Genomic DNA, 24,221 nt, shown 5'->3' on the forward strand with positions numbered 1-24,221 from the left:
TAAGGATACAACAAAGCCCAGAAATGTGAAAGAGTAAATTGTGCCTAACGAAACAAATTGGTCTTCTTTTGTTGGGAAATGAAGAATGCTGTCTCCTGCTTGATGAAACAGCTTTACAATGGAGCAGTTTCACAGCTGAAATGAAAAATCAGCCACATGACAATTGCTTTGCATGCATGTGAGCCCACAGTTCCTCCTGGGCCCTGTACCCTGCAAGCTGGGAACACTGGGAGGCACTATCTTCGCTTCCTTAGAGAGAGCAAGTCCCTACAGATCCTTTTTCATGGTTTAGAGTCGAATCGGTTCTTTGTTTTCAGTTCAATCAGCATATTGATTGAAGGGCAATACTTGCTGCACCTAGAGAGCACTGGCTATATAAAGATTTGGAAAGGGAGACTGTCTATTGTCATGTACAAGCCAGAGGGTACAGCCTACGCCACGCAAGAGGATTGCAGTTGTGTAACTGGAGTTTTAGTCTTGGCCCATGGGTAGCTGGAAGGAGACAGAACACCCTCACTGCCATGCCTGTTTCACTAGAGCTTATCTCTGCTGCTACACCTGGCAGCTGAAGAAAGCAATGCAAATGCACCAGTCTTCCTGTGACTGCCCCAGAGGGACCAACTCTAAGCATGCATGCCAGCATTTTCCTGTCTGTAGTACTATTCAAGCAAAAAAGTAAGAATATAAACGCAATTTTGGTTACCCACAACATGCTGAAAGATGACAAAGTATGTGCCTAGTCCTCAGCTTCTTTGAAATTTTTAACCTTTGCATTGTGCCTAGATGGGTACATGAGTTGTATATGTATTTCAGAGCCTGCAAAATGGTTCAGATAAACTTGTGAGGGGCAGAGTGAGAAAAGCAGAATGTCACAGTTTTCCAGAGAACAGGAAACTTACACACCACCTGCAGCAGGTGCAGGATTTCCTCTTCTCTTGCAGAGTGAAATATGGTCTCTGGTCCCATGAGTGCCTCAGGTCTGCTTTTTCCAAATGAGGTGTTCTTTACCCAGTAAAGGTGCGAGCAATGCCATTGATAAAGCAAGATCTGACCTCTTTTAATGAAATCCTAGGTGGCACTAAGTGTATTTGCTGATGACAAGGTGTGGGCTGACTTTGGAAAATGCCTTCTGAGGAGAGCAAATTAATCACTGTTTTGGACTAAGGGGGTACCGGTTCTTCTGGGACCTCAATAAGAAAGGTGTGGACAGTCAAAGGTGGTTAAGTGGTTTATTTTGTGAGGATGGAAATTATACAAAAGATGACAGCAATCCTATGTAATCACGGCTGTTGCAGTATCAGAAGAGCCCCTCCTCAATGATCACAGCAGGCTGTGCAGAGTTCCTGTCCACTGGGAGGTTGGCCAGCCTCCCTGTTCTTCACATCTTTGTAGCATTTTTGCAGGTGAACAAAGTTATCAGTCTTGTACCTGTACAGTACTGAACTTTCTAGATGGTGCATACAGTGAGGTTTGCTGAGGGTGTTATACTCTTACACATCTCCATAGGAAGGAGCTCTACATATGGTATTGTTAAAGGCAGTGCATGCTGATATCACGGTATGTGCTTTTGTTATATAGTGGTCACTCACACTAACACACCAGTCTCTACAGCGAAGGCCCATGATTAAATTCAGCCTAGATTCTCCGTGAAATCAGTCTCTTTGTTACAATGTCTTCTGCAGTGACCCACTACAACTGCACTCAGACCATCTCGAGAAAATGCTCCAAAATCCCTACATGGGAGGAAGCCTTCCTGCCATAAACGATAGCCAGATTTTCAGGTGAGAAACGCTCAAATAGCAGACCAGTGGACAGAACAGACAGACAGACAATGAAACTTAAGTGGCAGCTGTTTGTTGTAGCTGCCAGCAGTGCTCTGCACAACCACCAGTGTCATCTCTTCATGCTAGGATCGAACTTTTCAGACAGATATAAGCTTGCAGAGTATCAGCTGGAATTTACAGCTCCAAGGAGCAGCACTTTACAGACAGAAGTACTGGACCTGTGGTACAGATGATTGCTGTGCACTGAGCGACGGGACTGGGAAAGTTCACCAGGGCAGCACGATCGGATTAGTTAGACATTCCTCAAGTGCTGTATGATAGCTGCATTGACACTGGATTATCAGTGGCAGTTCAGTGATCACTTCCAATCTCTGCAGCAGCTCCGTGGAGTCTGGCAAGGTGAAGTTGTGCTCCCAAGGGACTGTGGGTCCATGCAGAGGAATGTAAGAACTGCCAAGGCAGGTCAGACCTAACATCCATTTACTGTACTTCTCTAGCTGTGGCTAGCACCAAATACTGCTATAGGCAGATTTGGGATCAACTGCCCCTCTACAGCTAGGATCCATCTGTGTTCTCTGTCGCATAGGATTTGGTTTAACAGTTAAAACATGATGTATTATCTCTTGACACTAATTATAACTGGGGTTTTACATGGCATGTATAAATGCACAATATCTGACTAAGTGTTAACAGCTTTCCCAACTCCAACCAACTGCACAATGGCTAGAAAGATCACCAATGAATTGGCCACCATAGCCTTAAGTATCTTTCTTTACTTATGTTCATCAGAGAAAGAACAAAAGCTTCTGATAGCCCTACTTTACACTGTTGCTCATCGTATACAGCATCATATTGTATGTGCATATGCACAGATGGCATAGTACCATAGCCCTTGCTATTCCTATCTTCCCTGACAAAAACACAAGCAATGTTTTCAATTGCTTTTTGTGTGAAAGCATTCCCAGGCTTCTTAGCATCTTTGTTGCTTTTTGATGAATTTAAATCTCTTAAATCTATAAATGTCCTTTATGAGATGGGGTGACAAACACTGTATCCGTTGTACACAGTCCAGAAGAGGCTGTACTTGTATACGTGTACTTCCAGAAAGGCATTACTTCTTCTCTTTTTCTCCTTATCCCAGTCCTTAGGCACACTAACATCTTGGCTTTTTGAGCACAGCTATCCAATGATCATGGATGACTGCAATGATATCCAGGTCCATCGTGGACTTGAAAGTTCTCCTTTTTGTAAAAGCACCACACAGATATTATATATTTACACATAGTTGTCTGTGTGATTGGGCAGTGGCCAAGGGAACCAAAGAAATTTAATCAGTGGCATGAGGTCTTCAAGTCAGTGGTTGGCATGAAGACAGGTACTGGCATCAGCTGCCTGGGCTAGGCTCCACCTCCAGTTCTGGACCACCAACAGACTGTCCGAAAGCCCAACTCAAGCTAGCTCAACTTGGACAGGTCTCTAAGTGTAGTATATTTCTCAAGGGTACATCCATACTGCAAGCTTGACATAAAGGAGAGTTTCCTCATTCCCTAGCTTTTCTCTCTTCTCTCTTTCTCATTCTTTCTGAATGTCTTTCAGGCAGGAAATAGATGAGATGCATAAAGTTAATGTATGGGGGGAAATTATGTGACAGAGTGATACTGCTCTCTGCTTAGCTGTTCTCTGAAGGGAAGTTTGGTCTACCTTTTCAAGTTAGTAGAGCTATGGCTTTCTTCGTGTCTTTGTATTCCCTGCTGAAGATTTCCCTTTGCATACCTTTTAGCTCTAACGTTCTATACATTATAAAAGGTCTTGATTTTATCATCTCCAATTGTGAATATGTGGTCTGTGGAAATATGTCTTCTTCCTTTGTGTGTCCTTAGTGACATCACTGTCAGCATGGGACACTGAAACAGAGCCGAAAATCTCATCTGAGGTCTTGGCAGCCAGGAGTTGGACACCTGCCCTTTGCAGGGCTTCAGAGTAGTCAGGAAAAGAGCTACAGAAACCTGGACAGGGCCCAGAGATGCAAAGGAAAACGCCGTTCTTCTAATGACAGAAAAATTGAGACTCAAGGCTTCATGTAAGTAAGTCTTAGATAGAGGTCATAAGGTCCCAATTATCCAGTGTTCAAAAGACCACTCACTTTCCAGCTGTACCTTAAGGCAACTGCAAATGAGTCCTCTTTTCATTATGAAAGAAAACAGAAGGTGTAAGACGCTATTCAACCTCTCCATCTTCCTTCAGCAAGACACAGTAATTGGGAATGCTAATAATGATGACTGGACATTACCTGTAACCTACAGGGCTTAATGAAGAAGAAAATTTCTCTAACACTTGGAAGAGCATCCAAATCCCTATGCTAAAGTGGTGCAGTGCTGCAGAACCATAACTGACAGTGCATTGCATGGACAGGGAAAGGGGTGGGAGAGCAGGAGTGAGAGCTATGAGCAGTCTGCAGTAGCATTCCCCAGTGCTGCTGACTTCGGCAGAACTGTCTTGGCAGCTGTGAAAAATGTTTCAGAGACCTTACTGGATAACTACTTGAAGAGATGAAAAATGGGATAAAATAAAAATAATTAAAGTTGGAGCAGTGCAAAGTATTTTTAAAAATATCTTTGCTGTTCTTAAGGGATTTGGGCACCTGTTGATTTGGAAATGACACAAGTCTCTAAGAAGGAGGAGGAAAGTTGAATGCAAGCTTGTGTGGACTAAGTCCACAACTGCCTAGTTCTTTGATAAGTGTAAGACTCCTTCCCCACACTGGGTCTGGACCTAGAAATAAAAGAGTAAGTATTCCAGCCTTGACAGCTTGTTTTGCCTATCCCCAAATTTCTCTCTGAGCTTCCCTTCTTCCTCCGTCCTTACTTCCATCTTTTACAGCCTGTTTGGAGGCAACACTCACGAGCTATAGCTATATCTACGTGGCTGAAATCTAAGCCTCACCAGTTTACGTAAGGCGAGGATTTCACATGTGATTTCAGCATGGGTGTTGTAAAGGATTCAGAGTAATCTTCAGTCATCAATACTGAAACAAGAGCTAAGCCACTGGAGACGCAGCCCTGGACTGGACTCTGCCAAGCTGCACTTCAGGAAGACATGCAAGTTGAAGGAGTCTGTGGTCTTAATCTCAGATCTGCTTGCAAATGATCTATATGTTTCTCTCCCTGTTTAGTGCTCAGTGCAAAATTGTAACACTGCCCTTCTTCTTTTCCTTGTGGTTGGAAGAGGTAGAAACCTCTCTGCATTGATGGGGCCTGATCAGAGACTGCTGTAATGTTCGCTACAGAAATTCTGTCTGGTCCTTTGTCTACAGTCTGTTATTCAACTGTTATGTTAGGGATCCAGATGGTCAAAGCGCAGTGAAAGGAAGTAACTTTATTGCCAAACAGAGAGTATGTACTGGCACAAGATCTCCTCTGTACTATACCTGGTCATCCTGTCCCAGTGTACAGCTCCTACTATGTGCCATGGACATTCAGTGTACTGCAGGTTTGCAAGTCAGTGGGACCAGTAACTAAAAGATCCTTCAACAGTGTAAGCAGTTTTGACACATGCCTTTAAGATTTTATTTGGGGGTGAAGGTACTCTTTGCACAAATCCATCCCAGCACTACCTGTGAAGCCTTAATCTGGAGATTTATCAGTGTGAACAGACACAGTGCCAGGCACAGGGACTAAACTTGACCTCCTGTCCATGACATGAGCTCTCCTGAACACACCTGATGCCCAGCAGCAAGTCACTGAGGAGAAATGCACAGCACTGCCACCGAATAGCACCAGTTCTGTGGATGAACGGCAGGCTTTGGTCTCAAGAGATGCTAACCCAGTACTGTTCATTGCACTCAATAAAGACACACAAAATGAGAAAGAAAACGTTTCTTTCTGCCTCAGGCTAGAAACCTTCTTCATGGCTGAAGCCAAATGACTGTGAGAAAGATGGATGGAGTCACTGATTTCTACCTCAGGGAACAAAGAGAAAATTCCAGCCATTCCTAACTGATGTAGTATACTTCTTGTCCTCATTTCTAGCAAAACGCTCACACGTGTTTCTACCAAACAGAGGGCTTGAGCCTCGTTGCAGCTCAGACTACCTCCATGCAGAGCTTCTGAGTCCTGCCAGGCTGAATTTTTTCTTCTGTGAAACATGTCATCATTAAAGAACCCCTTGATTTGTCAATAACAAACATAACATATCAGTACATCCCAATGGTGGTATTTCTAGGTGAAAGTAGTAAGAGAAACTTTTGCCTGCTTTTATAGTAGCTAGTATGTGAGGGTCAGGTACTCCCTGAAGGGGACAGAAGACAAGATGGGCCCATGACCTACAGAGGGAAGCTGAAATCCAGGGAGCTTAACAAGCAAGCCATTGGGCTGCTGGCTATGCTGGGCAATGTTTCCCCTGATGCTTCCTGCTGGAGATGTTCCATTTTGTATAAATTATTTATTATTTACTGAGGCTGGGATGCAGAGCTTGGTCTCCCCCATTCAAGATGAATGCCCTGACAGCCAGGCTACGGAGCCAATCTTCTCCTCTGGCCCAATGAATATTTAATGATTTATGGAAGTGGAACAGCTCCATCAGGAGAGGAAGAGTGAGAGAGACGTGTTCATTCACGTAGAAATCCCACAACATCTCTTTGTGACCACCATGCAGGACCTGAGCCAAGGACCTTTGCAGTAAATAGTATCAGCCAGAGGACCAGGGGAGACAACATGAGCACAAAACGGTGGGGTGCCACTGCCTCCGCTTCAGTGCAATTTCAGAGCAGCTCAGGCCTGGTCAAGTTCTTGCCTCAGATAAGGCTGGTTTCTGTGATGGTTATCATCAAAATGATGATGCCTAAGGTGAGGGTACAGGCTGCTTCACCTTGAGTAAAAACTTTGGAGCTCTGCAAGTGGAGCTATGATAACTCACAACACAGCTGGGCTTTGTGGCAGACTTTGGCAATGTGTGAGGTGATGGGCAAGCGGCTGCCCCTTGGCTCCACAGCCAAAGCAAGGCCACCTCGGCTGGCAGTGTCAGCAAAGAGAGAGCAACTGCACTGCTGAAATGTCCTTTGATGAGGGAGAGAGGCAGCATTGTAGGCTAGCTCAGCAGAGAGCCATCTTAGCGCCCTGTATGGGTGCTTTTCCCACCACAGGAGCCATACAGAGGAGCTTCAACTTTGCCACTCACAAGCCAGATGAGCCTCCTCCTCCAGCATTTTGGGTGGTGTAGCGTGGCTGTGCACAAGACACGGGGCTGACACACTATACCTTTATGAGGCACATGTGTCCCCGGCATTTGCAGCTGACCTGCTGGGTGCCCTCATTAATCAATTCATTACCCGTCTAATCGAACTGTTTTAGTGAAAAGCCAATTAAGCCGAGATGATTGCTGTGGGGCAGCCGCCCTGATGCACTTGGTGCAGAGCTCACAAAGTTTGGAGGATGGAAAGTTCCTCCTGCAGAAGGCAACCTGGTAGAGGGTAAAAACCACTCCCTTATTTGAACTAAACCCAGAACTACTGATGCTGGCTGCTGCCCCTTCACAGGAACAGATTTCCCAGGATTGCTCCTCCCCTGTCCCAGCTCCATGCCGTGCCCTCGGGTCCTGTCGCTGTCCCCAGAGAGCAGAGCTCAGCGCCTGCCCCTCCGCTCCCCTCGTGAGGGAGCTGCAGGCCGCCATGAGGCCTCCCCTCAGCCTGCTCTGCTCTGGGCTGAGCAAACCAAGGGACCTTAGCTGTTCCTCATACATATTCCCCTCCAGACCCTTCACCATCCTCATAGCCCTCCTTTGGACACTCTCTAATAGTTTTTTTGTCCTTTTCATACTGTGGTGCCCAAACCTGCACACAATACTTGAGGTGAGGCCGCAGCAGCGCAAAACAGAGAGAGAAAATCCCTTACCTCAGCCAGCTAGCAGTGCTGTGCCTGATGCAACCCAGGGTAGCGTTGGCCCTTTTGGCTGCCAGGGCACGCTACTGGCTTATATTCAACCTGCCATCGACCACACCCCCAGATCTAATCCATGAGGTCACAAACCAGAGAGGATCAGGCTTTTGTGGTGTGAGCTAGGAAGGTGCCTGGTTGTCCATCCAGCTTTTCAGGATGAGTGCAGTGAATCCCACTCTTTCCACCCCTGGAGAGCCGTGATTAAGCAGTCTAAGCTAATGGAGTTGGGGTTGAGAGGAGGGTTGCTCTGCACCAGCAGTGCCACTCCACGTTTTCTCTGAGTGGGGATTTCCCCACACGTGTTCATAGATCAAAATTCCTCTTCCTACATCCAGGCTGTCAGAACCTGCGTGGTGACATTTTCATGTTGAAACAAACAACAAAGTCTCCCAGTAGCTTTGGTGGGAATAGCATTAAGCCTGATATGCCTCCCAGAGAGCTGCAGCTGTGTTTTGGTGCCCGTTCTGCACAAACACGTTGGGATCCAACATGTGTGCACCCCAGCTGTGCATATGGGAAATATTAATAATATCTTGATGCAAAGAGCTGGTGTTGTTGATGTTGCAACTGCTGGGGACAGTTATTTACAAGATGGCTGTGGAAGGCCTGACAACAGGCATTTAATTCATTTTAGCATCAGATTTTCAGAGCCTTGGTGTACGAAGATGGACTGAAACAAACTAGCGATCTCTAAATGAAATTTCTCTTTCGTTTCAGCATAAAATGGGAGGATGGCAAAGGGGAGAAAAAGAGACATTTTATATCCTCTCCTTGATTGTAATTCTCTGCCTTCAGCTAGATCAATATCACTTCTGCTAGAGATGGAGGCTGCTTTTGGTTTCCATGGTAATCTGGGTTGTTGGAGGCTTGCAGGCTCCATGAATCCCCAATTTATCAGCCTTCTAGGGTTTAATAATGGAGACCAGCAGTCAGGCTGCTTATGAATGGCACATGTCTTTTGGTCTGGGGGAAGGGAGGCGGGAGTGTGGTTTGTAGTAAGGGCTGCAGCAATTTGTTTCCCTGTCACTGACAGCTGAAGGGGGAGGAGAACAAGGGGAGGAGCAGCACATTAATTCTGGATGCACCAAAGGAATTTCTAGACCTTTTTGCTGCAATTATGGAAGATTTCCTCCTCTGGCCTCTTTTCCCTGAGCAACTTTGCTGAAGCAGGGGAAGAGAGCAACCTCACAGCCTGTCCTGTGTGACAAGGTAGGAGATATAGACTGAGAACCCAAAGGCTCCAGCACTGCACGTTTCCTTCCTGTCCTGAGCCCTCTTTATTTCAGGATCAGCAGTGCATGAATGCCAGCAGGCTGCCATTGTTTTGGGTTCATTTTTCTTCCACTACTGATCCTACCACAATTGCCAGGCTGATCAGCAGAGCTGTCACTTGCTGTGCTACTCTCTGTGCATCTGCCAGAACTATCCAAACGTGCACCTCCATCCCCAGATTGCTGTAAGCTTCACTCCGTGAATTAATTAGTTTTCTGGGATTGTCCTGGCTGCATGGCAATCACTGTCAGTCACTTCAGTAAGGCCACCTTTAGCTCATGCGGCCACGATCAACTCTGGGTGTTTCCATTGATTCTTATCTTTACTCTGATTTCTTCCCTATGATCTCATAGGGCAATCACAGTAAAGAGGCTAAAGAATAAATGGATGCATCTTGTCAAGACCCCGGTGCTCTCTCTTAACATGCACTCGGTTTCCAAACCATCCTCCAGCATTTAACCCAGCAAGAAGGAAAAGTTGGGTGACACAACAGAACACTGCTGCATGAGATGGGGACTTCTTGTTTTCCAATACATAAGCCAAGAACAGCTGCCAAGTGTTACATTCCACAGCTGGAAGCCAGTAAAAATATCTGTATTCAAGCTGTTCGAATCGCAAGGTATTTCAGGAATTAAAAAAGGTAGCCTTTATGGTCTGCAGGACCTATGTGAAATCTGCAGGGGTAGGGGAGGTGAAGAGCAAACAACTGCTGGGTTATTTCTCCTCAGGTCTTCCTGTTTCAGGGAGGTAAAGTAATGAATGCCGTTCTTCTACCTCCCATCTTGTGATGGCTTGTGGGAATATTACTGAGATTGCTGCACCATTTTGGCCTGAAAGTAGGACTTTGTGGAATTTCAGAAATCACAGGCTTTTTTGCTGAGTACCAGGACCAAGGTGCAGCACCTATGAAGGTGCTGCTGTGTGCAGAGGAGCTGGCTGAGGCTGGAATGAAGAGCTGAGGAGACTCAGCCTCCTGGGTACACCACAAGCTCTTGGGTGACCACAGCCCAGCTCTTCATACTGTGCTCTCTCTAAAATGCAGATAAAAACCTCTGCTTTCCTTGCTGGGATGCCACAAAAATTAAATACTTCCACGACTGTGAGTTAGGCCATCGTTATGGTGATGAAGACCAGTGCTTACATTGCTGTCTGCCTGTAGCAATTTGGGAAGGTCACAATGGAGACAGCTCTTGACCTTCACAAAGGTCCACGTTTGTCATAAATGCATGATTTGGTTATTATAGCCTACATGATCTGTATGTATATGTATATATCCTGTATGATCTGGATATTATATCTAAAAAGACCAGTACATTACCCCGCTGGAAAGTCAAGCAGTGCGAGCAACCGTCGGCTGCATTTGCTTGTAACAGTGATGGCAGCCAAGAAAGAGGTGTTGTTACAGGAGAGCTCATGGCCTGGAAAACCTAACCACTCGGGAGTGGTTCTTCCAGTCCCAGGCTGGATTGCAATGGCCTCGTTATAGGTACTGTGCATGGGCAGTCCGGGCCAAAAGTGCTGGCGCTAGGCAGGAATAAAACACCTGCCAGCGGCAGACATGCGGTTTGTCTCAGCCTTCAGGCTTGGCTGCATCCATGCGTGTGGGAAGGAAACAGCACCAGGAGAGAGGAGAGCCGCTCCTTTCCCATTCTTTAGAAAGCGAAAATGTTTGCAAATGTAGCTGTAACAGGGTTAACGCCTCACATTCGCGAGGAACATCCCCCCTCTCCTCTCTCCACCCGCGTCCTCCACCACTCCCATGTCTCTGGAGACCCCGCCGCTCCCGCCCGGCAGCCCAAGTTGGGAGTTTCCATGGCAACTCGGCAGCTGGTGTCTAGACACTGTGAAAGATGCTTCGCAATGGAGCCGGGAGCCTGACTCCCTCGGCACCCCCTCCCCGCTGCCGTGCACCCCCAGCTCCGCTCCCCCCTTCCCACCCTTGCAGGATGCCGACGCACGGTGGGATTTCCGCAGTGCTGGGGACCAAAGGCACCGGGAGGGAGGGGAAGGAGGGGAAATTCCTCAGCCGCTGGCTCGGCATCCTGACAAGGTGCAAAGGCAGCTGGGGCGACAGATCAGGGGCTGGCTGTCCTCTGAGGACTGAGCAGGACTGGGGAAAGAGGCGGCTGTCTGAGCTTGGGCCAATGTTGTCAGCCATGGGACTGGCAGGAGTTGTTTTTCTTCTCTCTGCTGGCGCAAAGGAGGTGGGCAGGCATGGGCTGACACAGAGATGAGGCGGTCCAGGAGTGGGAGGCCCAAAGTGCCATGTGTTGTGGCCATATTCACCTTTGTGTTTTAACCATAACAGGCCATGTCTTATCCCTCATCCCCAGTGTGTCCCATGTCCACTTCGTCTGCGGCATCTACGAGCACAGCACATATTACCCCCATTTCCCTGCTTCTTTCCTGCTTCTTTTCAGCAGTTACTGGGCAGCTTTCCTGGACCTCCTGCCTGCTACTTGCGGTGGGGACATCCCACCCCACCACCTTCTTGCAGGGTTTGCTGAGGGGATGCAGGTCTCCCAGGTGCCGTGTGCCCATCGAGACCCCCAGGGCTCACAGGGACCATGGAGCACCCTGGGTCCATCTGTAGCAAGTGAAGAGGTTGGGAGAAATCATGCAATTCAGCCCCCTGGGCCAGGCACAGCCACTCATCTGAAATCCCCGACTGCTTCACTTCTCAGCATTTTGCTGGGCCAGCGAAAATCTGTCAGTTTTCAGAAGCAGCGAGCAGGAAGGGCGTAGGATTTTAGCACTGTATATGGCACATAGCAAGGCTGACTGCAATGGGCTAACTTGGATTGGGAAGGGAACTGCATAAGCAACAGCTCTGAACCCGAACTGCATCTTGTTTCAGCAGTCTCAGACCTACCATTGTCTGCCTGGAACTGGCTCCTGGCTGGCTAGGAGGACAGATGGATCGGGACAGATGAATCAAGCTGTGAAGCCTGGATCGAAATCTGGACCCAAATGTCGTTAAAACTAGGAGATGCTTAGGTCATGGATTTCAAATGGGGCCTTGCAGCATTCCTTACCCTCCAAAAAATATCTCTAAACAGAGTCGTCTCTGGAGTAAATGAAGGCTGCTTATAACAGGGCAGCAAAACCCAGATTAATATTTGGAAGTAAATAGGAAGGGACCAGACGAGGCACAGGTTTTCAGTCCCATCTCTGGCCAAGCTGTGGCTGGCAGAGGGCGGAGGGGGGAAGGGGGAAGGATTGAGCATGGCAAAAGGACCCACATTGTGGCTGATGCGAGAGAAAGAGCAGCGGTTGAGGAGACATGGGCAATGCTTTAGCACAAAGGCATGTTCTAGCAGCACAATCAATATCAGCAATAATTATGCAAACAGTGGGAAAGCAGCAAAAGCAAAATCCCTGCATCTGTAGTAGAGTCCCAGAGTGTTTGTGCAATTTCTTTTATCTTGGCATCAGCTGTGGTAATTTAAAGATCTGCAGTGGAACAGAGAGGAAAAGGAAAACAAAACCCAAGCCACCAGCCACAAAAGAAATGATCAGCAGAGAGGTTACTGCTACTATGGTCATAAGCTGATGTCTGCTCTGATTTAATTAATCTTGGCAAGTCAGACGGGAGCTGGGCAGGTCCCAAGAGACAGTGTTTTACCCGGAAATCCACTCAACCTAATTTCTCTAATGTAGGGCAGTGGAGAGACTTGGAGAGGAGCCTGCACGCTCAGCCATTAGAGCGCAGCATAGGCAAAGGCAGCTGGAAGTGCCACCATCCAGCAATACTGCTGCCTGCGTGCCTGCCTCAGCTTTACAGCAACCAGAGCTGCATATGTTTGAGGCGTTTGCTCACCAGCAGGGCTCACAGATATCATTCTCGCCCTTTCCAGGAAATACGTGGAGTGCTGAGGGGCAGGAGCTCTCCAAGACCCTATTTCACCATGGATCTGTAATTCATTTCTGTATCATTTCTCTTCCGTGGGCAAGGCACAATTCCCTGTAAGGTACCTGTTGGAGCTGTAGGTTTGAGGCACCTCTTGACAAAGGCCCTTAAGCTGGGAAGCAAACACACTTCAGCCTCTCCCACCAAACAGCTCTGTCCCTGAAGCACTTGCACAGTCACAGCCTAAGGATTGTCTGAGACTGCCCCAAATGTTTCTCAGCTAGAGGCTGCCCCACCCAGCATGCTCGAATGAAGCAGGTTTGGTGGCAGCTCAGCTCACGGATGCTCATCGCCAATGCCAAATTATCTCATGCTATAGGATGATTTGGACTGAGGAAATCGCCATAGATTTAGAAAGATTGAAACACAGGTTGAAACTACTTAATATTACATCTCAGCCTTCCCTCCTGTATCATTTCTTCAATGCATGCATATATTGTTTTCTCATTTTTTTGAGCCTGGGCCCTTCTTTTTGCTTTGTCTCCGTGGCTGCGATGCTCTAGAACAAATGTGTATGTCTGCACCGATGCTAGACACCTTCGTTTGATAGACATGGGTGTTCCCTGTCTGCAACTCCTCTTGTCCTGAAGTAGGCGTCTAAATAGGTTAGGTTAATAGTCTTAAAAATGTTGTTTATTTCCACTGCTTGGAAAGGGAGCACAGGGTGAGAAGACCAGCTGGAGATGTCTGTGCGTAGATGCCTGAACTTAGGTAAGATGCCTGTTATCTTCCACTTCAACTTTCCCGTTTCGTGATCTCTCTGTGCTGCCCCAGTCCAGGTCTATCTTAAGAGATAACTCACTGCCTCTTCCTTGTTCTCTCCCTTGCAAGTGGACACAGGGGACCCTCATCTTGCAGGAGGAGATCTCAAAAAAATGGTGCATTCAGAAGAGGGCAGCTTTAGATACGTGAAAATTTGTCTACCTGGGAATGACATGTGGTTGTGCCTCAAGCAGGAGACAGAACGCTTCACATAAATGCCCCGAATTCTCACTTGCTTTCTTGTCACCTTTTACACCTACTCCAACAAAGTGCAAGGTGAATGTGCAATGCCAAGGCTGTACAGTTTTATCTGTGAACTGTACCTGTCCACTACAAACCAACAGCTGTGACAGCCCCGAGTTCAAGGAAGTGGGAAATCAAACCTAGTATCAGGTAAAAAAACAATGTAAGAAAGATCCTCTCTGATCTATGAAATCCCCCAGGATAGCTATATAATAATCTCCCCAGGGACACCTAACAGCCCTTTTCTGGGACGCTGAAAACTAGGATGGAGAAAACCCTGGAGACCATGCTGCAGAAATAGCCTGCATCAAACAAACTGGTGAAGGGTGAGTCAGACAAACTGTCTCACCTCTTCTTGTGAATCAGAAACTGCTATTAGCTGGCCCTGATGTCAGTAGGGTTGTGCTACCATGCTCCCATTGCACAGAGAGAATCCTCTTCTTTCACTGCTATGATTTAGCAGTGCCACAGCTTGAACTTCATTTTTTATGCTGGGTTGTTTATCCTTTGTGATGTTACCTCTTTCTGAAGTTCATTACAGAATAATAACACCAGGTTGCTTCTTTTCCCTTGTCCTAAAGATCAATGAAACGATGCTAAAGCTGCTAGGAAGTAAGACAAAGCTTAGTGGCAGCAGGGTGCACCTCTGTGTATGCTACTTCCCCTCGCTGCTTCAAAACCATGCAAAAAAAAAAAAAAGAGAAAAAAAAAAGAAGAGAAAAAAAAAGAAAAGAGGAAGAATGGCTAGCTGAATTTTGCTTGATAGTTCTCATCAGAAAGGTAGACCACTTGTTTATATTTGGGCCATCCATGGAGGTGAAAATTGGCTTGACTTTGCCATGTGTCCAGCGTTTGGGTTAGCAAGGCTTAAATGTGTTGTGAAGTGACTTCATAGCCTTTCTGCTGCTCCTTGACCTCGGAGTCAGTCCAGGCTATTTCAGCCATGGCAGATGTCAGTGCAGTCTCTGCCTACCACCAGCTGCTCCCCAGAGAAGAGCAGCGGGAGCAGCAAGGCTCCTCTGCCAGCCAGGAGCCTCTGGGTGCCACGGGCATTCCCTGGAAATCAGATTTGTCGCTGTGGCGAGCCAACAGGGAACATAACATGGCAGAAGGTCGTGTTTCAGTCTATCTGCTTATCCTAAGAGCAAGAACAGCGCAGGAAGCACTGTGAGTTATTCCGTGTTGCTCTGAGATTGCCAGCTCCCCCACTTTGAATGCAACCAGGTTCCTGCCCATGTCACTAGGACAACTGTCAAGAGCCTACTACTGAAGGAGCAAGACCCCAGTTTTAACTGCTGTTGAAATGGGGGCATCTGTGTGACCTAACCCTCTACATTATTTGGCCAAGGCTCTCAGTATAACAGCAGGTATTCAGGTCCTCCTGGTGTTATTCAGGTCCTCCCAGTGTCTATCCCTGTGCTAGCTGCATTAGGGGCCTTCTGTTGTGCTGTCTTGAAGAGGCTTTGGGGAGTCCTGGCTAAAACCTGTGCAGGTTTTCACTAAGAAGATGAAGAAATTTTTAAATATAATGAAATGCAGTGGCTGGGGTTTGTGTTCCTTAAGCTGTGTTGCTCATCCTTTGTTGATCTTTCATTCGTCTTGCATTAATGTATGGGAAAGCAGACATTTTGTCTTACTAGGATCTTTCAGAGCCTCCTAGCAAAGCTGCTGGCTAACAATAGTCTTCTGGCCTACATTTAGGTGTGGATGGTCATGCATACTCTCAGCTCCATAATTCAACACGTGTCCTGCTACAAACGCCTTGGAGAAGAGCAGGATTAAAAGGATTCCCCTCCCTCTGCAGAGATTCAATCATTCAGGAAAATTAACCAAACTGGTGCAAGTTAGCCTGCTTTGCCTTCCAACTATAATTGGATCCTATTTTAATCAATAACCTATTTTGGTTTTGGTTCATGGTTGTAGCTGTACTATATATAGAAGGAGTCTTTGAATATAATTCTGTTTTGCTGCTCAATGTCAAGGGAAAGCAAGTGCACAGCTTTTGCTGACAGGGAATTGCAGGTGCAGGGGCTCAGGGCATGGTATTGGGTGATAGAGTTGTTCCCACAGACATTTTGTAAAATCAGCAGCTGGTGTTCGCTAAGACAAAAAGTATGTGAAGGTCCAGAAGTAGAGCAGTTAATGTAGTTGATTCAGGGTAGGAAGTTACACTCTCCTCAAAGGTGATCCGTATGGAAATGGTGCATAGGAAGGCATATAAATGAGCGGCTAAGGAGTGGAGGGGGACAGGGAAGTGAGAATTGCAGCACCTACTGGCAGTGCTGGAAGCAAATACAAGCCTGCCATCTGATGGCATCGAATGGACCAGGCAAGGATGTATAAATGGTCTCAGTCAGGAAACGTTCACTTCCCAGTTAGCAATCTTACTAATGCTAAACATGGGTGTGAGGATGCTAATCCTCACAAACTAAACATTGGCATGTGAACATGAATATTATTAAGCTGACAGCATGGGCCATGATGTGTTTTTTGAATATGCCAATTAGCTTTGCCCCAGACAGCTCCCAGACACATCCACCCTTGTTCTGGGGAGCCATATGGACATGAGCCGTGTGGTGCCAGCTGGCCTCAGGGCCAGAGAGCAGTCCCTGGCCCATTTTATTTGCTGGTACAACATAATCTGATAGCCCATGACAGAAGCCAGGAACTGGCTGGTTCAGAGAGACCCCTGAGCCCACCATGAATGACCAGGAGAGGTCCAGTGATGCTATGGAGGTATATCAAGCTCCATCACTGAGGTATGTGACATACCAATCTTGTGCTCCATCCTGCACCACCCAGCCCTTTTGCATTTGCTTCTTTTCTCCATTTTTTATCCCAAATCTGGAGTAATGCTGCTTGCTTGACTTCTCCACAGTGTGTGGGGGGGTTGAGGGGTAGGCAGTGAGGAATGGGGAGAAAAAGGGATATAGAGCAGACCAGCCACTCCAGTGCACTAAACCCTTGTGCATTATTCTACTGGCTGAACCATCACCTTCACTTGCAAAAACCAGTCCACACGGTGCACAGACCTTAGTGGTGCTTCTGAAAGAGGGTCAGGGACACGCCAGCGTAGCCTGATCTGAAGAGGATGAGAGCTGGTCAGCAATAATTCAGAAACAAATAAGGGGGCATGGTGTCTTAGGCTGGATGAGCCCAGCAGCAAGATCATTCCAGCTTGAGTGGTGCTCACTCAGTTTGCTTTGTCCCTCCTGGCTGTCCCAGTACTGATTCCCTGTCTGGTTCTTTGTTGTAGGATTGCTACTAGAATTCATTTTAATATGCAAACAGTATGCTGGCGCAAGGTGTCTGACTGACAGGCAGACCCAGCCTCAAGTTACATCCATTGCTTCCCCCCGGGGCAGCTCTGCCTTTGAAAGGAGAGCCCAGAAAACTGGAGACAGTGACAGCCTCCTGGGCCCTGTTCTTGAAGGCATAAAGACATTTCTCTAGACCTCTGTTTGGTGTAAGAGAAGTCTGAATTACAGGTTATTATTATTTTTTCCTTCTGGGTCTTGAGAGCTTCAAGAGCTGGCAGAATTTTTTCTTCATGACCTCTTTAAGACTCAGCTGGGAGGGCCAGTAGCAGAAATTAGGGGGCACCAGTTCCATGGTGGTTGGCACAGCCGGTGGGTTCAATAAAAAGGTAATACAGGTATCTGATCTGGCAGATTTTAGCACATAAGCCAAGAGTTTCATCAGTACACGTGATGAAATGAATGATGGTTGCCAGCCACATCAGCAGGGAACTCTGCTTGGGGATCTGGGCAGCTCCTTCCAATTACACATGGTTTCTGGTGGGGCTGGAGGCATTTTGGGAGAGCCGTGTGCTCGTCTGCTAGGCTGAGCCCTGGCACGTTCTTCCCATGCCACAGAGATGCCAGGAACTGGGAGACCTGGTCACTTTGGGAAGAGAGAAGCCTGGAGCCATGCAGTTTGTCATGCAAGGGCTGTGTGCATGCGCAGGATGCTGTAGATCATGGCTGACTAACCCTGGACCGTCTCTTTCCCTACTAGATGCTGTAGAAGAAACCAAACCTACTGAAAGTGCCCAGCAGGAAGAGGTGAAAGAAGAAGAGAGCAAGGCGGACCAAGAAAATGCCTGAACATTAAGAAATGACTCCCCGTTGCCCCTCCCTCCCTCCCCCTATCCTCTATCCTTCCTTCCCACCCCAATCTCGATCTCCCCCCTTCCTGCTCACATCTGTGAGCCTGTCCGTCCCTCTCCCATTCCCACTTAAACCCTTTTTCTCTCTGTGTGGCAAACATTTAAAGAAAAAAAAAAGAAAAAAAAAAAGCAGGAAAAATCCCAGTCAAACAGTGTGGCTTAAACATTTCTTTGTTTCTTGGTGTTGTTATGGCGAGTTTTTTGGTAATGATGATCCAATCATTTTGGGAAAATTCTTGCACTGTATCAGAGTTCTTTGACCTGGCGCGTGCGTGTGTCTGTCTGCCCACCACGAGCGCTCTCTCTCTCTCTCTCTCTCTCTCTCTCCTCTCTCTCTCTTCTCCAAGTGTGTGTGTGTGCAATGTTCCGTTCATCTGAGGAGTCCAGACTTACCGAGTGAGTTAAAACAAAAGCAAAACAGGAAAAAAAAAATAATAATCCTTTTCTTCCTTTTTCAATGTGATGGAATGAACGAAAGAAAAACAAACAAACGAATGAAAAATAATACCAAACCCCAGTTTGTTTTCAGAACTAGAACAAAAAAAATATGTGCCAATTAGCGTAATGCTTGGCTCCAGGCTCCTTTTTCAAACTGAACAATAATTATAATAAATGAGAATAATGATCATTAACACCGCCGTGTCGCATTTCTATGCTGCCGTACACCCTCTGGCCTGCGTACACAGACCGGTCTTGGTGGGCCTCTTGTTGCGTGGCCCCGCTCTGCTCCTCAGCCACTGCTCCGCCACCGGTCAGTGACTATCCACTCTCCCTGGCATCACCAAGGGGATTTTTAGGGGACCTCAGGCTTGGATTTTGAGTGAGGCATCAGCACAGAGTGAGGCGTTAATGTAAATAACGGAAGTAGCAAAATTGGTCTTGGGAAAGAACAAAACAAGTGCCCCTCTAGGAGGCCCCTAGGTCCTGATTCAGAGGAGCATGGCGACCTCGGAGCAGCCCCACGGGTCCCAGCTGAGGCACCAGCTTTGGTCCATGCTGAGGCCCTGAACGCCCCCGGCCCCTGCCAGGGGATGTACTAAGGGCCAGGAGGGGCCCCACTGGTCCTCACCCCTCTGGGCTGGTGTTGGAGTTGTTGAGCAACGTGGTGTGGTCCTCCAAAACTGTTCTGTTTGGCAACAGGAATCGGGCCAGTGCATTAATAGGTGTGCAGCCAGGGCACGGTCTGGTGGCGTAAGAGCCAGCTGACAGCGCTTGGAGAAATCTCTCCGTCCTGCTGCCTAGCGAAACCTGGGTTTATTCACCCAGCTCTGGTGTGGGCCTGGGTTTTAGCTATCATTTACGGCCTTCCCCTGCAGCTGGCTGGAAGTGTAGCCGAGGCCTGTCACGGTGGCATTGCACCACCTCGTGAACCTCCACGGCCACGGCCCACGGGGTACAAAATTGTCCCTGATGCTCACTGAGCACCTGCCGGGCCCAGGCTCTCTTGTTGAGAGCAAACATTTCATATGTATTAAGGTGAAAAATTCTTTTTAAAGCCTTTTCCTAAAAGCTCGATTAAGGCCCAAGTTTTTCCACATGTTTTTCCACAGTTATTGCAAGGTTCCCTGGCTGCATTGGCAACGACAGCCAGCGTACTCCACAGTATTCCCATAAATACAGTTGGCAGGACCAGGAATAAATTGGCCTCCCAGCGATATCACCAAAAAACGGGTCTTCTGACTGCCCCAGAGTCCCTTTCTGGCCGATGCTCGGAGCAGCAGCCCCGCAGCCTTCGGAGGGCTGGCCGGCCCTCCCTGCCCGACTCCTTTCTTCTCCTCCATCTCTTTGTTGGAAATAGGGAGAAAAGATGAACGGTGTCTCCTCAGAGAGGATTGCTTTGAACGTAGACCGCTCACTGGAAGTGCCATCAAAATGCGCCAGGATTCTTTTCCGTGCGCTTCCTGGCCTTGTGTGGAAATAAGAGAGAGAGAGAGAGTGGGAGGATTAAAAAAGAGAGGGAAAGAGAGAGTGGGAGAGAGATTGGACAGAGATTTTAAAAAACAGGGATTAGAGAGAGGAGGGAGAAAAAGATTTTAGAGCGGATAGATGGATGATAGGGAGAGAGAGGGGAGTATAGCTAGAGTAAGAAAGGTTAGAGTGAAAAAGATGAGAGAGAGACAGGAAGAAATTAGGTAATATGGAGCAATAGGTGATTGATAGAGATAGTGAAACGTAGCTAGCTAAAGTAGATTAGACAGACTCAATAGGTAGAAAGATGGGCTGACTGACAGATAGGTATTGTGTCATACTTCATAAACGATATATATGCTAATATTCCCATGTCATGATGGGTAGTAAACCCTGAGACACCTTCCAGCCTGACCTCAATTCAGCAAATGTAGCGCGGACATCAGGCATTGCTTGGACCGTATGTCAGGTCTCACGAGCCTGCCCGTCCCTGCCGTGGGCGCGGCAGGGTGGTGTATGGGGAGGGACACAGGGGCTGAGGCGAGGGAGGAGAGGCGCAGAGTATGTTTGCTGTTCGTAGCACAGCGGGTGCCCGGCCGGGAGGTTGCAGATGCCCCGTGTCTCTAGCAGTGAGTGCATGGAGAGAACTGAGGTTCAGCTCTCAGGATCGGTGGGAGAGGTGTTTGGGAGGAGGCAGGAAGGAGGGAGCACAGCTTTTATTTGGCCTCATCTCCTGTCATGACCATTTAAAAGGGCTTTCTTAAGGACTGTCTTGTCCGTGTCTGCAAGGACCGCTTGGTCTCCCTGCTCTTCTGACTTCAGATCCCAAATCTTTCATCTTGCCTCCATTCCATTATTAGTATTTTTTACTTTAGAAGGAAAAGAAAACTGCCTCTCGTGTCCTTCTGGACATAAACCTTCCTCCCTCCTTGATAAACAGAAGCATTTTTCTCTCCCTGGGGACGTTTTCTCTTTGCATTTCGCATGTTGCCTCCCCCTTGGCTGATGGCTGGGGCATCGCGTGTGTTTTGCCACCATTTGTAAGAACATACTTTGCCATGTTGCTTAGAGAACAAAGGGTTGGGTTTTGTGTTTTGTTTCTCCCCCCCACGAAGAGAACGGGGTATGTGGTTACCAACTGCAAACCTAAAAAATCCAAATACTAATTCCTCTCCCTTGGTTCCAGTTTAAAATTACTGGCTGTAACCAAGCACCCCCCCTATCTTTCTTATTGTACCACGTCCTGATCCTGCCAGAGAGTCAGGGCAAAGAGAGCGTGAGAGAGAGCACACAGACAAACCCTTGCCTTGAGCATGGGGTGGTTTAATGTGTAGTACACAAGATTTGTATAGGAAGCTGGGCTGTCTTCAGGGTACAGGAAGAGAGCAGAGAAAAGCATTTGGATTTCCTTGAGTTGCCTCTTCAGCCAGATTTTTAAAGGCTGAAAGGAAACAGTACAAAGGATGTAGCATGGGACGGAAATTGGAAGAAGAACAGGGTTATTTGAGGAACAGTTTTTCTAGCAGGGTATCAAGTGAGCTAAGAGCAGCACAAGAGGCAGGAGATCCCAGAAGTTAAGAGGGGAGCAAAGAGTACCCAGCCGAGTAGCTGGAGTTTTTCTACTACTGCTCCTGATGCAACAACCAACACGAATTCCCTAGGGAGTATGTATCAGTTCCTCCTTCCCGGAGGAGTATCTCTCTTGCCTGGAGGTGTCTGTGGTTGTTACTTTATGCATGGTGAGGGAAGAGGATGTCAGAGTGACTCCTGCTGGGAGGACGGTTCCTGACCTCATGTACAGTGCTGAGTCCAAGAGGGGCTGTTTTTATGCCTCTGTAGTAAGATATGCTAGTGACCCACACCTATACCGCATGCTCCTAACAGCTGTAGGCCAGCTCTTGATATTTCACCTCATTAAGCCTTGGAAAAGTGTAAAGAAATCCAAGCCGTAACCCCTCCACCCCCATTCCATCAATGCTGCAAATCATTTGCGTGAATTTGGTCTGATTTGTGGCATCCACGGACTGTCTGCGCTGGTAGCATATAAAACCCACAGCCCTTGCAACCATTGCATCAGCCAAGAAGCTCCACCGTGAGCTGCGATCCAAAGGGAGGAGAGGTGCATCCTGCTGGGATCCCTTCAGACCCCGTGTTTTCCAGCCCCAAACCCTAACGCAGCCCTGTGAGAGGCCTCAGTTAGAAGGAACCCACCTATGGTGACTGCACGAGTACCATCACTTGGGGAATGTGTTACTCTAAAGGAAAGAAATGGCCATGACCAGAGGAGAGGGGGTTAGAAAGGAAGAGAAAGAAGGAAAAAATAGAAGGAAGTAGCTCATACCAAACTCCCCACGGGTCACAGTTTTTTCCTTTTTTCCTGCACTCTGCGAGTGGCACATGGTAGCATGTGAGGCTTTTTGTACCGAAGGTCTGGTGTTTGTCGTAGGTGTCTTAGGAGGGAAACAGAGCAGCTGTGGTTTGCAGAGGTGGAAGAAAGGGTCTGAGTGAATGTTCTTGCAGTCCCTGTTGGCCAAGATGTCCATTTGGTGACCACCCGCAGCTCAGTGACATGGGGCGGTGGTGGTGGGGTCCTCTTCCAGGCCTGTGCTCAGATCCCCTGCTTTTCTGCATTGCCACATTAGCACTTTCACTGGATATTTAGAGCACCTCAGGACTGGTTCTCCTCTCGCTCACACCGGGGTAACTCAGGAGTCACTCCACTGGAACCAGTGGTGTTAATCTGGTGTGAAAATAATGCGAGAGGAGGATTCATCTCCTCGGGGGGGGATTTTCCAGGTCCCCGAGGGGGAAAAAAATCAATGGGAGTTACATGTCTAACTGCCACTTGTGCCTGTGAAAGTCTGCCCCTTATCTACCCATATGTATATAGGGTACAGTTTTCAGAATAACCTAAGTGACGTGGGTGCTTAAGATTATGCATTTTGTTGGCTTTCAACAAGGCTTATGCTCCTAGGGCCCAGATCCCAGAGGATGTCCAAGATCGTCCTTGCAGCAAACTGGGGGGCTCAGGCCTAAAATTCTCCAAAGGTTTTTTGAAAATGGAGCTTCAGATCATGAGTCGTTTAGGTGGTCCTGAAAACACTACCCTCTATCCATTCTTCAGGGTGTTGATCTCAGGTCATGTGTGAGCCTGCATTCTTACTTACAATGCTTTATTACTACATTCCTCTGTTGAGCAATACTTGGAAGAAGAGGTGAAGGCCGAGATTTGCAGAACAGGCTAGTGACCGAGTGGCTCACATCTCGAGTGCCCGATTTAGAGACACCTTACTGGGGCCCGATCTGCAGGTCCCCCATATGACCCAAACATCACAATTCGTGTATTACACGCTCAGAACCACCGGTCACTTCCCAAAATCCCAGCCCGAGACCTAGACTGCTCTCACAAAAGAAAATCCTAGGATAGCCGTTCATCTAATAGCTTGGTTTTTCTGCTCATGCCTGTTCCCAATGAACAAAACACATCCCTATGCATCACCTAAGCCCTATTTTGAGGAGTTACACTGGCATACAGCTGAAGTAACACAGTGGTAAATCAGGGCCTGAAGAAGAATGCTACAGCCTAGAGAGTATAAAGAACTGTGACTTGTCTGGAGGCTAATAAGAGCAGAACTTGACAATTAGAGCGGCCCATTTCCGATGCTCTTGTGTGAGGATCTGGAAAGAGTCTCTCACTCATTGTACTTGTGCATTATGAATGTGTCCATCTGCAGAGATCTAATGTACACATATGTCCTGAATATTGTCCTAAGGTTGCAAGCTTCGAAACTGAGCAGAAAACATTCCCAAGAAGTGAGAATAATACAGATGTCTGTATTTGAAAAATTGGTTCAAATAAAGTCTCTCACTTATAAATACGTGTAGTTGCGTGCAATTATTTGCTCCTGGAATAGAAGTTTCTCCCTTGTGTGGATTTACAGTGCTTTTATGAAAGATCTCGTTCCATTTTCCCTTGACCTTCCCAGTCAAGTCATGTTACTGTGGAAAGAAATACCTTCTACTTATTCTCTCTGGGTAAAAAGCTATGTTAAAATGCCAGGGTTATGTAAAAGGCCTGGTATGTGTTACTGCTTTTAAATATCTATTGAGGTAGAAGACATAGGCCTGATGCAAGATGTGGTCTCTCCATGAAGAAGTACTAGATATTTTTATAATAAGAAACAGATATTGCCACAGACTCTCTTGACCCAGGAAAGGCCAGCGTGCGGTTGTCTGGACAC

General features: G+C 47.4%; 1 protein-coding gene and 1 long non-coding RNA gene across 3 annotated transcripts in view; one reads left to right on the top strand and one right to left on the bottom strand.

The window, feature by feature from the left end:
* Positions 1-8,082, bottom strand: part of LOC125182085 (uncharacterized) — a 40,276-nt gene extending 32,194 nt beyond the window's left edge. The window contains exon 1 of one of the 2 annotated variants that reach the window (XR_010834182.1): positions 7,673-8,082. This is a non-coding gene — a long non-coding RNA (uncharacterized lncRNA). The remainder of the gene's footprint in view (positions 1-7,672) is intronic. The other variant, XR_010834181.1, reaches the window with a different exon arrangement.
* GAP43 (growth associated protein 43) overlaps positions 1-23,093 on the top strand; it is a 59,554-nt gene extending 36,461 nt beyond the window's left edge. Inside the window, exon 3 of the mRNA XM_067003760.1 lies at positions 17,922-23,093. Within this exon, the coding sequence (XP_066859861.1) occupies positions 17,922-18,010 (89 nt within the window). The 3' untranslated portion in view covers positions 18,011-23,093. The remainder of the gene's footprint in view (positions 1-17,921) is intronic.
* Positions 23,094-24,221: the final 1,128 nt, after the last annotated feature.

This window comes from Anser cygnoides, chromosome 1 (assembly GCF_040182565.1).
Source record: "Anser cygnoides isolate HZ-2024a breed goose chromosome 1, Taihu_goose_T2T_genome, whole genome shotgun sequence".
Taxonomy (NCBI): domain Eukaryota; kingdom Metazoa; phylum Chordata; class Aves; order Anseriformes; family Anatidae; genus Anser; species Anser cygnoides.